Raw genomic sequence first — 15,350 nt, 5'->3', positions numbered from 1 at the left:
TTCTACCCAAAGTTATATACAGATTCAATGTAATCCTAATCAGAATTCCAACAGCCTTCTTTGCAGAAATGTAAAAGTCATCAAATTTGTCTGGAAGGGTAAGGGGCCCAAATAACCAAAACCATCTTGAAAATGAGTAAAGTTAGAGGACTCACATGTCCCAATTTTAAAGCTTATTCCAAAGCTACAGCAATCAAAACAGCATGGTATTGGCACAAGGGCAGACATATAGACCAATGGAATTGACTTAAGAGCTCAGAAATAAACCCTCACATCTATGGCCAGTTGATTTTTTAAATTATGAACTTTAACATAACAGTGATAACTTTCAAAGTATGATTTAACAAGTAGTTGGAGGGCGAGCGCGGCCAGGTGAGCTGGCGGCGGGAGGCGGCGGCGCGGGGCAACGCCGAGGCCCAGGGGCCGGCGGAGCCAGCCGGAACCCGCCCCCTTCGTCTCCCCCTGGCCCCCGCCCTGTTGCCAGCATCGGTCCCTGCGGCGCGGACGCCCGGGTCGGGAGAGAAAGGTCCTGAAGATGGCATAGTGTAAAGGCACCTTCCAATGAGTGGGAACATCTTAACCTGTGGGTGCCGGCTTGGGCCAGAGGCTTCGTGTTGAGCTGAAGGAACTTGTCTGCCACTCTCCTGAAAACCTCTTTCTCTCCTAATTCATGAGCCAGCAGGATGCGGTCGCTGCACTTTCAGAACGCCTTCTCATAGCTGCGTACAAAGGCCAAGCAGAGAATGTGGTTCAGCTCATCAACAAGGGTGCCAAGGTAGCGGTTACCAAGCATGGCCGGACCCCACTGCATCTTGCTGCCAATAAGGGCCATCTTTCCGTGGTCCAGATCTTGCTGAAGGCTGGCTGTGACCTCGATGTCCAGGACGATGGAGATCAGACCGCCCTGCACAGGGCCGCCGTCGTGGGGAATGCCGAGATCATTGCCACACTCATCCATGAGGGCTGTGCTTTGGACAGACAAGACAAGGACGGGAACACGGCTCTGCACGAGGCATCCTGGCATGGGTTCAGCCAGTCAGCCAAGCTGCTCGTTAAAGCAGGAGCCAACGTGCTTGCCAAGAATAAGGCGGGCAACACCGCTCTGCACCTGGCCTGCCAGAACAGCCACTCCCAGAGCACGCGCATCCTCCTGCTGGGCGGGTCCCGAGCTGACCTCAGGAACAACGCAGGCGACACCTGTTTGCACGTTGCCGCACGCTATAATCACTTGTCCATCATTAGGCTCCTCCTCAGTGCTTTCTGTTCTGTCCATGAAAAGAACCAGGCTGGAGACACAGCACTTCATATTGCCGCTGCACTAAATCACAAGAAAGTGGTTAAAATCTTACTGGAAGCTGGAGCAGATGGGACCATCGTTAATAATGCAGGCCAGACTCCACTGGAGACTGCCCGCTACCACAATAATCCAGAAGTTGCTCTTCTCCTCACTAAAGCTCCCCAGGTCTTGCGCTTCAGTCGTGGGCGAAGCCTGAGAAAAAAGAGAGAGAGGATCAAGGAAGAGAGGAGAGCCCAGTCTGTGCCAAGAGATGAGGTGGCACAAAGCAAGGGTAGTGTCTCAGCTGGAGATACCCCTAGCAGTGAACAGGCTGCACTCAGAAAAGAAGAGGCCAGAGAAGATTTCCTGTCAGCCTCCCCTGAGCCCAGGGCAAAGGACAGCGGGAGGAAAAAATCAAGGCCCAAGGTGTCAGCATTTTCTGACCCCGTCCCGCCCACAGACCAACAGCCTGGACACCAGAAGAACTTGCATGCTCACAGTCACCCTAAAAAGAAGGGCAGGCATCGGTGTTCATCTCCGCCACCTCCCCACGAGTTCAGAGCATACCAGCTCTACACATTGTACCGGGGCAAGGATGGCAAAGTGATGCAGGCACCAATAAATGGTTGTCGATGTGAACCACTCATCAAGAAGCTGGAGAATCAGTTGGAGGCAACTGTGGAGGAGATAAAAGCAGAGCTGGGATCTGTTCAGGATAAAATGAATGTAAAACTGGGACATATGGAGAATAAGACCCAGCACCAACTGCGCGTTCTGGACAAGCTGATGGTTGAGCGACTCTCAGCTGAGAGAACCGAGTGCCTGACTCGTCTGCAACAGCATTCAGATGCAGAGAAGCAGGAGGGAGAGAAACGACAGATGTCATTGGTGGATGAATTAAAAACCTGGTGCATGTTAAAGATTCAGAATCTGGAGCTGAAGCTTTCTGGAGAGTCTAGGGCCTCCAGGGCTAAATCCACACCATCTACTTGTGAGTCTTCTACAGGTGTTGATCAGTCAGTGGTGACTACAGGTCCAGCAGCAGCTTCAGATAGTTCTCCTCAGGTGGTGAGGCCCAAGGAAAAGGCCCTCAACTCGAGTGCTACACCCAGACCCCCGCAGGAGCTTTCTTCCTCTGATTGTACAGGCTCCCAGCTGAGGAATGTCAAGGTCCAGACAGCCTTGCCACTCTTGAATGAGGCAGCCAAATGTGATCAGCAGGCTGGGCCCTGTGTCGACAGAGGCACCCAGACCAAGAAGCCTGGGAAAAGTGGGCAGGCGAGGCATCGAGCCCAGCACCCGGTACCTAGCATCTCCTGTGGGCAGCCACCAGCAGCGGCAGGCCACGAGCACGCCACCCCTCACATTCGAGACACCTCCCAAGCTCTGGAGCTCACCCAGTATTTTTTTGAGGCTGTTTCTTCCCAGATGGAAAAGTGGTATGAAAGGAAAATAGAAGAAGCACGAAGTCAAGCCAATCAGAAAGCCCAGCAAGACAAAGCTACACTGAAAGAACATATTAAAAGTTTAGAAGAGGAACTTGCCAAACTAAGGACAAAGGTGAAGAAGGAAAATTAGGGCCTCAGACAATGAATGAGGTAGGATTCTTGAGGATTTCAGGTTTTACAACTCAGAATAGCTCTGCTCGAGGTGTTAACTGTACACATAGCAGATTTGCCTTTTTAAAAAGTCACTAATTTCAAAAATGTGCCAGACACATTTCCTATTCCCTGATGTCATGAAGACTCCAGCAATTAAACTGAAACCAGGGGAAGCTAACTTAGTGTCAGGTTTCGTTACAAACTCCAGACCCTTTCCAGATTCATCTGAAGTTCAAAAGCTCAGGTTAAGTTAAAGGATGGAAAGCCTAAACCCTAAAATTCAGGATGTATGAAATAATATGAATTAAAAACAAGAAGATAAATTTAATCCCTTGTGAATGTAGATCAAGTAGTCATTCATATAAATTGAAGCACACCTGCTGTGCCTAGACAAGAGTGTCCCTAAGACTATATCCCCAAGACCCCTAAACCCTCTCAAGTTCAAATTCTCAAAATGCTGACATTCCAACCAGGTGGAAACTTACAAATAGATTTTGAGGAGATTTTCGTGGTGTCACCAGAACCAATATATCTTAAAATTATTTGAAGTATCAATGTATTTAAATAATGAATAATTGGCTAATAGCACTGGAAACATTTGCTAAACACGAGCTTAAATGAGAACGTTTCCAATCACTTGATCATGGTTCCTGTTATTTTGAGTCAAAAAATTATTGATAAATGTTAGTGATTTTAGAGTGGATTAATTGAAAAAACAGTCACTTAAATAATTACTTGAAACTTCTGTAACATATTCATAATCAAATCCAATTAGCCTAGAGTACTTTCTGAATTTCAGCGTATTGGTTTAAATTTTATAAAGAAATAAGGCTACCTCTTGAAAGTATTTTCTTTTGAATTGAGTTCTGTCACTGAATTATCTTAAAAGCTTGCCACTGCTTTGCAATGATTATGTCAGGCTAAATACTTTAATAACTTGATTTAGACCTCATTGTCCCCATCTTCATGGAGCACAAAGGATTTCACTTTGGTTCATAATGAAACTCAAACACAGAAACAAGTTGTGAAAGCAGCTTGAGTATGTTGAAACTTTGGATTTTATTCTGTTCCAAGCTTCTTGTGCCTTGGAATATAGAATTATGTTCATCTCTTCAGAATTACATGTATGCATAGAAACTTCAATTATATTTCTATAAACAAATATTAACCAGAATCTAGTAACTGTTGTCCATAATTGTGAATAGAATGCTGTTCATTGAGCCAAGAGAAAATAATTTTTCTTGAATTGGGGATGCCGAGAAAAACAGAAAGTATGCTTCTAGTCCCTTTGTTTTTTGCCTATCAAGTTCACATTAAAAAAAATATATTTTTATACTGACAAAAAAAAAAAAAAAAAAAAAAAAAAAAAAAAAAAACAAGTAGTTGGAGAGCAAATTTCAAATATGATGGGTTACACTTCCACAATTTCAGTTATTTCCATTATGGTAAATGATAACAGATAGGTGTTAACTTTCAACATACAGTTCAACAAGCAGTTATATAGGTAATTTCAAAAAATGTTATGGGTTACAGTTCCACAGTTTCAGTTCTTTCCTTACTGTGAAATATATGATAAATACAGAAAGGTGATAACTTTCAAAGCAAAATTCAATGAATAGGTATAAATCAAATTTCAAAAAATGTTATGGGTTACAGTTCCACCATTTCAGTTATTTCTGTATAGCTATTCTAAGACCCTAGTGTATATATATTTCTATAAAGTTTCAGTATTCATAATCCTTTGTTAAATCCTGTCTTGTCTGTTGCTATCCCTTCCTCTCATTTAATCTTTTTCTCAATTTCAGGGGTGTCCACCCCAACTTGTTCATATGGAAAGGGGGTGTCCACATTATGGGGAAGGGGCTGCATCTGATTGTTGTTCTTAAAGAGGCTGTTGCCTCTGGGTTTTAGGATTTGTCTGGCATAGGAACACTCTGGTGGATTTAAGTCCTGAGAGATAAAACTTAGTGAGTGCATCTTTTATAGGATCTCAGATAGGGACATAGGTATTTTGAGACTGCTGTTGGTAAGAGTATGGCATACTGTGGCCATTAGGGATATATAGCTGGAGCTTGCATAAGAGAAACCTCCAGGATACCCTCTAGACTCTATTTGAAATCTCTTAGCCACTGTAACCTTATTTTGTTACCTTTCTTTTCCCCCTTTTGGTCAAAAAGGCATTCTCAATCCCCTGATGCCAGGGCCAGGCTCATTTCCTGGGAGTGGTGTCCCATGTCACCAGGGAGATTCATTCCCCTGGGAGTCCTGTCCCATGTGAGGGGGAAGTTAATGAATTTATTTGCAGAGTTGGGCTCTGAGAGAGAAAGGCCACATATGAGCAACAAAAGAGGTTCTCTGGATATGTCACTTAGGCATAATTTTAGGAAGGCTTAGCCTCCCATTTACAACCCTCAGTTTCACAAGAGTAAACCTCAAGAACAGGGGCCTGATTTATTAAGTAGGGGGTTCCTAATTTCACATAATATATATTCTGTCCCAAGATAAACAATCAGTGTCTCACATTATCATCACTTAGTTGTACAATCATCATCACTCTCAATTTTAACAATTATTATAACATAAAACATCCCAGAGCTCTTATCAGCTGCTAATTATTCATCCCTAGTATTACTGTGGTGATGGTAAGATATTCCTGTTAAATATAGTCTATATTATGAAATGGGTAGCTTTTCCATGTACCACTCTGTTCTTAACACTTTGTACCTGTGTCATACCCTATAAGTATATCATGCTAACACTTATTTATATTTGTAGCACTACTCTGTGGGTTATGTGCCTTTAAACAACCACTGGCACAGATACTTATAATCCCACTAACAAACCGTAATCACAACTGTCCATCCCCATATCATTAAGTTCACCCTAGTTATCATGGCTGTACATATCAGTTTATCATTCCCCCTTCACTAGCTTTGGTCTATCTCTAGGTCCCCTATATTCTACATTATAAGACACTTATTTTACATTGTTCACAAAGTTCACATTCGTGGTAACATACAATATTTCTCCTTTTCTGCCTGGTTTATTTCACTCAGCATTATGTCTTCATGGTTCATCCATGTTGTCATATGTTTCAAGCCCATGTTCCTTCTTACTGCTGCATACTAATCCATCATATGTATATACCACACTTTATTTATCCACTCATCTGTTGAAGGACACTTGGATTGTTTCCATCTCTTGGCAATTGTGTACAATGCCACTATGAACATCGGTGTGCAAATATCTGTTCATGTCACTGCTTTCAGATATTCTGGATACATACCGAGAAGTGAAATTGCTTGGTCATAAGGTAACTTGATATTTAGTTTTCTGAGGAACCACCAAACTGTCTACCAGAGTGGCTGTACCATTATACATTCCTACCAGCAATGAATAAGAGTGCCAATTTCTCCACATCCTCTCAGCATTTGTAGTTTCCTGTTTGTTTAATGGCAGCTATTCTTATTGGTGCGAGATGATACCTCATTATGGTCTTGATTTGCATCTCCCTAATAGCTAACGAAGATGAACATTTTTTTCATGTGTGTTTAGCCATTTGTATTTCCTCTTCAGAGAAATCTTTTCATATCTTTTGCCCGTTTATAATTGGGCTGTTTGTACTATTGTCATTGAGTTGTAAGATTTCTTTATATATACAAGATATCAGTCTCATCAGATATATGTTTTCCAAATATTTTCTCCCATTGAGTTGACTGCCTCTTTACCTTTCTGACAAATTCCTTTGAGGTACAGAAGCTTTTAATTCTGAGGAGTTCCCATTTATCTATTTTTTCTTTTGTTACTTGTGCTTTAGGTGCAGTGTCTAAGAAGTGACTTCCTAATACTGGGTCTTGAAGAAGTTTCCCTACATTATCTTCCAGGAGTTTTATGGTTCTGTCTCTTATATTGAGGTCTTTGATCCACTTTGAGTTAGTTTTTGTATAGGGTGTGAGGTGGGGTCCTCTTTCATTCTTTTTGACATGGATACCCAGATCTCCCAGCCCCATTTGTTGAAGAGACTTTTATGTCCCAGTTCAGTGGATTTGGGGGCCTTATCAAAAATCAGTTGACTAGATATCAGGGTCTATTTCTGAACACTTGATTCAATTCCATTGATCAGAATGTCTATCTTTGTGCCAATACTATGCTGTTTTGACTACTGTGGCTTTATAGTAGGCTTCAAAATCAGGAAGTGTAAGTCCTCCCACTTTGTTTTTCTTTTTTAGAATGTTTTAAGCAATTTGAGGCCCCTCTCCCTTCCTAATAAATTGGATAACTAGCTTTTCCAAGTCTGCAAAGTAGGTTGCTGGAATTTTGATTGGAATTGCATTGAATCTGTAGATCAGTTTGGGCATTATTCACATCTTAATGATGTTTAGCCTTCCTATCCATGAACATGGAATATCTTTCCATCTTTTTAGGTCCCCTTTTATTTCTTTTAGTAAAGTTATGTAGTTTTTTGTGCCGAGGTCTTTTACATCCTTGGTTAAGTTTATTCCTAGGTACTTGGTTTTTTTTAGTTGCTATTATGAATGGAATTTTTTTCTTGAGTGCCTCTTCAGTTAGGTCATTTCTACTGTATAGGAACATTAACGATTTTTGTGCATTAATCTTGTATCTCTCCACTTTGCTGAATTTGTTTATTAGCTCAAGTAGCTGTGTTGTTGATTTCTCAGGATTTTCCAAATATGCAATCATATCATCTGCAAATAATGATAGTTTTACTTCTTCCTTTCCAATTTGGATGCATTTTATTTCTTTGTCTTGCCAGATTGCTCTGGCTAGAACTTCTAGCAAAATGTTGAATAATAGTGGTGACAGCAGGTATCCTTGTCTCATTCTCTATCTTAGAGGGAAGGCTTTCAGTCTCTCACTGTTGAGTTCTATGCTGGCTGTGGGTTTTTCACATATACCCTTTATCATATTGGGGATGTTTCTTTCAATTTCTACCTTTTGAAGTGATTTTACCAAAAAAAAAAAAAAGGATGCTGAATTTTGTTGAATGCTTTTTCAGCATTATTGAGATGATCATTTGATTTTTCCCTTTTGATTTGTTAATGTGTTGTGTTACATTGATTGATTTTCTTATGTTGAACAACTCTTGCATGCCTTGGATGAATCCCACTTGGTCATTGTGTATGATTTTTTTATGTGTCTTTGGATTCGATTTGCAAGTATTTTATTGAGAAATTTTGCATCTTTTTCATTAGGGAGATTGGCCTGTAGGTTTCTTTTCTTGTAGCATCTTTATCTGGTTTTGGTCTTAGAGTGATGTTGGCTTTATAAAATGAGTTAGGTAGTGTTGCATTTTCTTCAATTTTTTGAAAGAGTTTGAGCAGGAATGGTGTCAGTTCTTTTTGGAACGTTTGGTAGAATTCCCCTGTGAAGCCATCTTGTCCTGAGTTTTTATTTCTAGTTAGTTTTTTGATGACTGATTGGATCTCTTTGCTTGTAATTGGTGTGTTGAGGTCTTCTATTTCTTCTTGGGTCAGTCTAGGCTGTTCATGTTTCCAGGAAGTTATCAATTTCCTCTAAATTGCCTTGTTTGCTGGCACAAAGTTATTCACAATATCCTCTTATGATTTTTAAAATTTCTTCAGGATCCACAGTAATGTCCCCCCTCTCATTTATGATTTTGTTTATTTGGGTCTCCTTTCTTTTTGACTTTGTCAGTCTATCAGAGGCTTTATCAATCTTGTTGATCTTCTCAAAGAACCAATTTTTGGTTTTCTTTATTCTCTCTATTGTTTTCTTTGTTCTCAATATCATTTATTTCTGCTTCAATCTTTGTTGTTTCTTTTATTCTACTTGCTTTAGGGTTAAATTGCTGATCATTCTCTAGCTTCTTCAGTTGTTCCATTAGTTCTTTGATTTTGGCTCTTTCTTCATTTTTAATGTATGCATTTAGAGCTATAAATTTTCCCTTCAACACAACCTTCCTTGCATCCCATAGGTTTTGATATGTTTGTGTTCACGTTTTCATTCACCTCTAGATATTTAGCAATTTTCTTGCAATTTTTTTGAGTCACTGATTATTTAGGAGTGTGTTGTTTAACCGCCACATATTTGTGAATGCTCTGTTTCCTTGATGGTTATTGAATTCTAGTTGCATTCTCTTGTGGTCAGAGAATGTGCTTTGAATAATTTCAATCTTTTTAAATTTACTGAGGCTTATTTTAAGCCCCAGCATATGATCTATCCTGGAGAACATTCCATGAGCACTATAGAAGAATGTATACCCTGGTAATTTGGGATGTGATGCTCTCTATAAATCTGTTAAGTCTAATTCATTTATCACAGTGTTTAGGTTCTCCCTTTAGTGTTTCTTGCAGGGTGGGTCTCTTGTTAACAAATTCTCTCAGCATTTGTTTGTCTTGAAAATTTTAAACTCTCCCTCAATTTTGAAGGACGGCTTTGCTGGATAAAAATTCTTGGATGGCAATTTTTCTCTTTCAGAATTTTAAATATATCATGCCACTGCCTTTTTGCCTCCATGGTGCCCAGTGAATAGTCAGTACTTAGTCTTATGTTGTTTCCCTTGTATGTGGTCAATTGCTTCTCTCTTGCTGCTTTCAGAACTTTCTCCTTCTTTTCAGCATTTGACAATCTGATCAGAATATGTCTCAGAGTGGACATAGTTGGATTTTTCTATTTGGAGTTCATTGAGTATCTTTGATTTGCATATTTATGTCATTTAAAAAGGTTGGGAATTTTCCCCCAACAATGTCTTCAAATACTCTTCCTAACCCTTTACTCTTCTCTTCCCCTCCTGGAGCACCAACGATTCTTATATTTATGCACTTCATGTTGTCCATCATTTCCCTGAGGTCCATTTCAAATTTTTTTTTAATTTTTTTTCATCATTTGTTCTTTTGTGCATTCACATGCCATTGCCTTGTCCTCAAGCTCGCTTATACTTTACTCTGCCTCTTCATATCTGCTGTTGTATGTCTCAAGTATATTTTTAGTTTGATCAACACTATCCTTTATTTCCATGAGATGTGCTATTTTTAAATTTACTCTTTCAAATGCTTCTTTATGCTCTTCTAGGGTCTTCCTGATGTCCTTTATGTCCTTAGCCACCTCAGTGAAGTTTTTTTTTGGAGATTTGTGTATACTTCTTTGATTAATTGCTCCAAGTTCTGTGTCTCCTCCAGCTTTTTAATTTGGTCATTTGGGTTGTCCATATCTTCTGGTTTCTTCATATGTTTTATGATTTTCTGTTGTTGGCTTTGGGGCATTTGCTTATCTAGATAAGGTTATTTTAGGCTATGCAGTATTATTTGAACACTTATCTATAATTTGGCAGAGCTACAGCTTGGTGGAGTGCACATTCCCTGTCCTACCTGCAGATCTTGCTCTTGAGCCACCTGCTAACTTCAAGCCAGCTCTCCCCCTACTTTGTTTATGCACTGGGTGGGGCCCAAACCAGGTGGATATCCAATTAGTTCACCAATTTTCTGTGTGCACTGGTTACTTCCAGCCCTGTGGGAGGGGAGCAGGTTCTGTGCAGCTTGGCAGGGAGTTCACTCCAGGGCACAGTGGTCCCAACAATTCCCAGGGCTGTGAATTGACCACTCTGGGGGCTGTGGATCTGTGTGTCTTACCTTCCAGCTCAAATGCACCACAGTCCCTGTCTGCCATGCCCTGAGAGTCCCTGGGGTTGGGGCAGGCTCCTGGCATTTCCATGCAGTGCCCTTACCTCCCAGCTGTGCACACCACCAGCTTCTGTGGAGGAAGAGTGTTTGTGGTCACAAGTCTGCTTAATCTCAAGTTCCTTCATGGGAGTTCTTGGCCGTGGGGCTGTGAAGGGTTATCACCCCAGCCAACTGCTGAGATGGGTAATTGGGGCATGGAAATCTGCTCCCTTCCATGCTCTTCTGCTGGCTGCAACCAACAATCCCTGGCATGGGAGATCTCTGCCACAGGGCTACGAAGGGTTATCACCCAAGTCAACTGCTGAGAAGAGTGCATGGGGCATGGAATGCTGATCCCTTCTGTGCTCATCAGCTGGCTCCAACTGCCCATCCCTAGCAGCATTCTGGGCCTGACACTCAGCCATCCTAAATGCAGTCTCTCTGCCTCTCCAGCTACGTCCTCACTATGTGGTGTAATAGTCCCTGCCTGGCCAGTGGCACCCTAGAACTGCTGTTCTGGAGCACTTTCTGTCTTTTATATAGTGTTTTTTATGGAAGAGAATTTTTCTCTGCCTCTCCTAATCTGCCCTCTTCCCATAAGTGGCCAAATGACTTTTGACACAGATGTCAAGTACACTCAATGGGAAAAATTATCTCTTCAACAAATGTTGCTGGAAAAACTGGATATCCACATTCAAATGAATGAAGGTGGGCCCCCTACTTCACACCATATACAAAAATGAACTCAAATGTATCAAAGGCCTAAATACAAGAACCACAGCTGCAAAACTCCTAGCAGAAAATACAGGGAAGCATTTTCTGAACCTCGTGTTAGGCAATGGTTTCTTAGACTTTGCACTAAAAGATAAAATAGATAAATAGGATTTCATCAAAATTAAAAACTTTTGTGCATTAAAGGACTTCATCATGAAAGTAGAAAGACAACCTAAAGAATGGGAGAAAATATTTGAAAATCACATATCCAATAAGAGCTTAATATCCAGAATATATAAAGACACATGACAACTCAACAACAAAAAGATAAACAACCCAATTTTTTAAATGAGCAAAAGACTTGAATAGACATTTCTCCAAAGAAAACATGCAAAAGACCAGTATGGTCTTGGATAGCTCACCATCATTAGGCATTAGGGAAATGGAAATGAAAACCACAATGAGATACCATTTCACACACACTAGAGTGGCTACTATTATAGAAATGAGAATATTGCCTGTTGGAGAGAATGTGGAGAAATAGGAACACTTGTTCATTCTTTGTGGGAATATAAAAAGATGCAACTACTGTGGAAAACAGTTGGGTGTTTCCTCAGAAATTTAGTGTACAGAGTTACCATATGTCCTGGCAATCTCTCTTCTAGGCATATACTCAAAAGAATTGAAAGCAGGGACTCAAACAGATATTTGTACACTGATATTCATACCGACATTATTCACAATTGCCAAAAGATGGAAGCAACATAAGTGTCTATCAACTGATGCATGGATAAACAAAATGTGGTATATACATAAAATGGAATATTATTCAACCAAAAAAGGAATGAAGTCCTGATACATGTGATGACATGGATGAATATTGAAGACATCATGTTGAATGTAATAAGCCAGACACAAAAGGTCAAATATTGTATGAGCTCATGGATTTGAAACAATGACAATAAGAAAATGAAAGGAGTTAGAATCTAGAATATAGGTTTCTTGGGGGAAGGATAAGGGGAAGGGAATGGGAAGTTAAGGCTTAAAATGTACAGGGTTCCTATTTGGAATGATGGGCATGGTAATGGGTGGTGGTGTAATAGAGAACTAACAAATATAATTATAGTTACTGGATCATTATCCACATGCTTTCTAACTCTCTGATATATTGTAATGTATCCAGAAGCAAATATCTGTAACATGGTAACTCACTGAACTGTAACCCAGATGCCTTGTTTCTTTAATGCTGATGGTATGTTTTAAAACTGTACAATCTTTACCCTGTAACTGGACAATAACAAGACAACTCATGACTGGCCCCACTTGTATCCCATTATCTTTTTTTGCAATCTTGAACTTAGGTGCCCTTGCACATAGCCCCCTGAAGTCTGGTGCTTCTCCACATAGCCTCCTTAATTGTTATTAATGGAGTAACGTAAGTCAGCTCAGAACTGACCACCTTGCTCATTATCCTAAGCCTGCCTGCCTTTGTTTGAATTCTGTAAAACACTGAAAGTTTCTCCAGTTAGGGGAGACAGATTTGTGGCTCATAGACCTTCTGATCTCCTTGCTTTGTGCTTAGCAATAAACTCTCCCTTTTCAAAACTCCCAGTGTCTGGGGAGAAATGCAGAAATGTTGGACTTCCCCACCTGGGTTATTGCTGATTTTCTCACAAACATTGAGAACTGCCAATTTGGTGGGCCGAGCCCTCTATCTGGGGACATTCCCTTGTGAGGCTTGTTTGCTCCATAGGCGAGGCTAAGCCTACTTATAATTGTGCCTAAGAGTCTCCCCCAGAGAACCTCTTTTGTTGCTCAGATGTGACCCCTCTCTGTCTAAGCCCACTCAGCAGGTGAACTCACTACCCTCCCCCTTAGGTGGGACATGACTCCCAGGGGTGTGAATTCTCCTGGCAACATGGGAGATGACTCCTGGGGATGAGCCTGGACCCAGCACTGTGGGATTGAGAAAATATTCTTGACCAAAAGGGGAAAGAGAAATGAAACAAAATAAGGTTCCAGTGGCTGAGAGATTTCAAATGGAATCAAGAGGTCACTTTGGAGGGTATTCTTATGTGCTATATAGATATAACTTTTTAGTTTCTGGTGTGTTGGAATGGCTAAAGGGAAATACCTGAAGCTGTCAAACTGCAAACCAGTGACCTTGATTCTTGAAGATGATTGTATAACCATATAGCTTACACAGTGTGACTGTGTGATTGTGAAAACCTTGTGGCTCGCACTCCCTTTATCCAGTGTGTGGACAGATGAGTGGAAAAATGGGGACAAAAATTAGATGAAGAATAGGGTGGGATGGAGGGGATGGAAAGATTTAGGTGTTCTTTTTTGCTTTTATTTTTATTTTGGAGTAAGAAAAAGGTTCAAAGATTGATTCTGGTGATGGATGCACAACTGTATGATGGTGCTGTGAATAATTGATTGTACACTATAGATGACTGTAGGGTGTGTGAATATATCTCAACAAAACTGTATTTAAAAAATGTAAATGAACAATGGGGGGAGGAGAGGAATGTACTATTTTGAGTGTTCTTTTTAATTTTAAATTTATCTTTTTGAGTAATGAAACTATTCAAAGATTGTGCTGATGAATGCACAACTATATGACAATACTGTGAACAACTGATTGTACACTTTGGAGGATTGTATGTTATGTGAATATATCTCAATAAAATTGCATTAAAAAACTCCCAGTGTTTACTGATTGACTCTGTGCACGTTGGGCAAGGACTGACTTTTGAGCTTGACAGTGGAGATGGTAGCACAACATTGTGAACATAATTAATAGCTTGAATTATATATTTGAATGTGATTAAAAAAGGAAATTATCTGTTGTATATATATATTATTATTAGAATAACAATTTTTTAAAACAAGCATGGATAAGTATAACCCCAAAACAGTGAACTCTAATGTAAACTATGGACTATAGTTAACAATATAATTATATTAATATTGTTTCATCAATTTTATCAATGGTACCATGCCAATTGAAAGTGTTAATAATAGGAAGCACTGTGTAGAGGGGAGTACCTGGGAACTCTGTATTTTCTGCATGATTTTCTCTGCCAACCTACAACTTCTCTAATAAAATAAATAAGTTTTTAAAAGTTAAAAAAGGCCCAAGGCAGATCCACAGGAGGCTATGATAGGGTTGCCTTATGATCATGCAATTCCATTACTAGGAATATACTCAGAAGAACTGAAAGCAGGGACATGAATAGACATTTGCACACCAATGTTTATGGCAGCATTATTCATGATTGCTAGTGGACAGAGGTGGCCAAAAGTCCATCAACTGATGAGCAGAAGGGCGAACTGTGGTGTATACATATGATGGAATGTGGTGCAGCTACAGAAAGGAGTGAAGTTGTGAGGCATGCAACGAGATGAGTGGAACTTGAGGATGTGATGTTGAGCGAAATAAGCCAGAAACAAAAGGATAAATATTGTATGGTCTTATTAGAAAATGCTTATAAGAAAATTAGGGCCTAGATTGTAAGCATTTACAACAGTCACATTTATTCCTGAATTATAATTGTTCTTTCTAAATTCTGAGCTGCTGATCTCTGTGAATGACCTGGTAGTTCCCTGGAACTTTGGGTACCTGTGTGATACCTGAGACTCAGAGCCAGAGTGTGGCAGCTATGAATGTCAGTATTACCTCATACAGAAACTGTTAAAAAAAAGCTCAAAAAGAGATCAGACATCAATTAGAGGTATGACTGAAGCTGATTTGGTTAGGACTAAGTTAAAGCAGAACACAGAGTAAAGGTTGCTATTGTCTGTATTTTAAATCTTCAACTTCTGTGAGAGACCAAAGGAAGAGATATTTATTCTGCCCAAAATTTAAATTTTCTGTAGCACTCTATCTAACTTAAACTGTCTGGTCAGGTTATTTAAATATCTTAAATACATGGAGAATAGAATAGCAATTCTGTATAGCTTAAGGCAATTCCTTGATACATTCCAGAGTATTTGGGGCAGAAAATAATAATAAAAAAAAAAAGTATTTGCAAAGTCCCATGAGGGACTGGAGAAAAAATATAGAACTATTAAACTCTCCCACCTATGAAATTCCTGATAGTCTCTCAAGCATTA

The 15,350-nt window shown here is 40.0% G+C and overlaps 1 protein-coding gene across 1 annotated transcript; it reads left to right on the top strand.

Annotated features, from left to right (window-relative positions):
* Positions 1-363: 363 nt before the first annotated feature.
* LOC119525990 (ankyrin repeat domain-containing protein 6) lies at positions 364-4,185 on the top strand. The gene has a single exon (XM_037824757.1). It carries the CDS (start codon positions 671-673, stop codon positions 2,852-2,854), a length of 2,184 nt encoding a protein of 727 aa, XP_037680685.1. The 5' UTR covers positions 364-670; the 3' UTR covers positions 2,855-4,185.
* The last annotated feature ends 11,165 nt before the right edge of the window (positions 4,186-15,350 follow it).

Source organism: Choloepus didactylus, unplaced genomic scaffold (assembly GCF_015220235.1).
Source record: "Choloepus didactylus isolate mChoDid1 unplaced genomic scaffold, mChoDid1.pri zz_scaffold_161_ctg1, whole genome shotgun sequence".
Taxonomy (NCBI): domain Eukaryota; kingdom Metazoa; phylum Chordata; class Mammalia; order Pilosa; family Megalonychidae; genus Choloepus; species Choloepus didactylus.
This window is presented reverse-complemented; position numbering and strand designations above follow the sequence as displayed.

Coding starts and splice junctions, on each gene's coding strand:
- LOC119525990 (XM_037824757.1), top strand. CDS start 671: ATGAGCCAGCAGGATGCGGTCGCTGCACTTTCAGAACGCCTTCTCATA.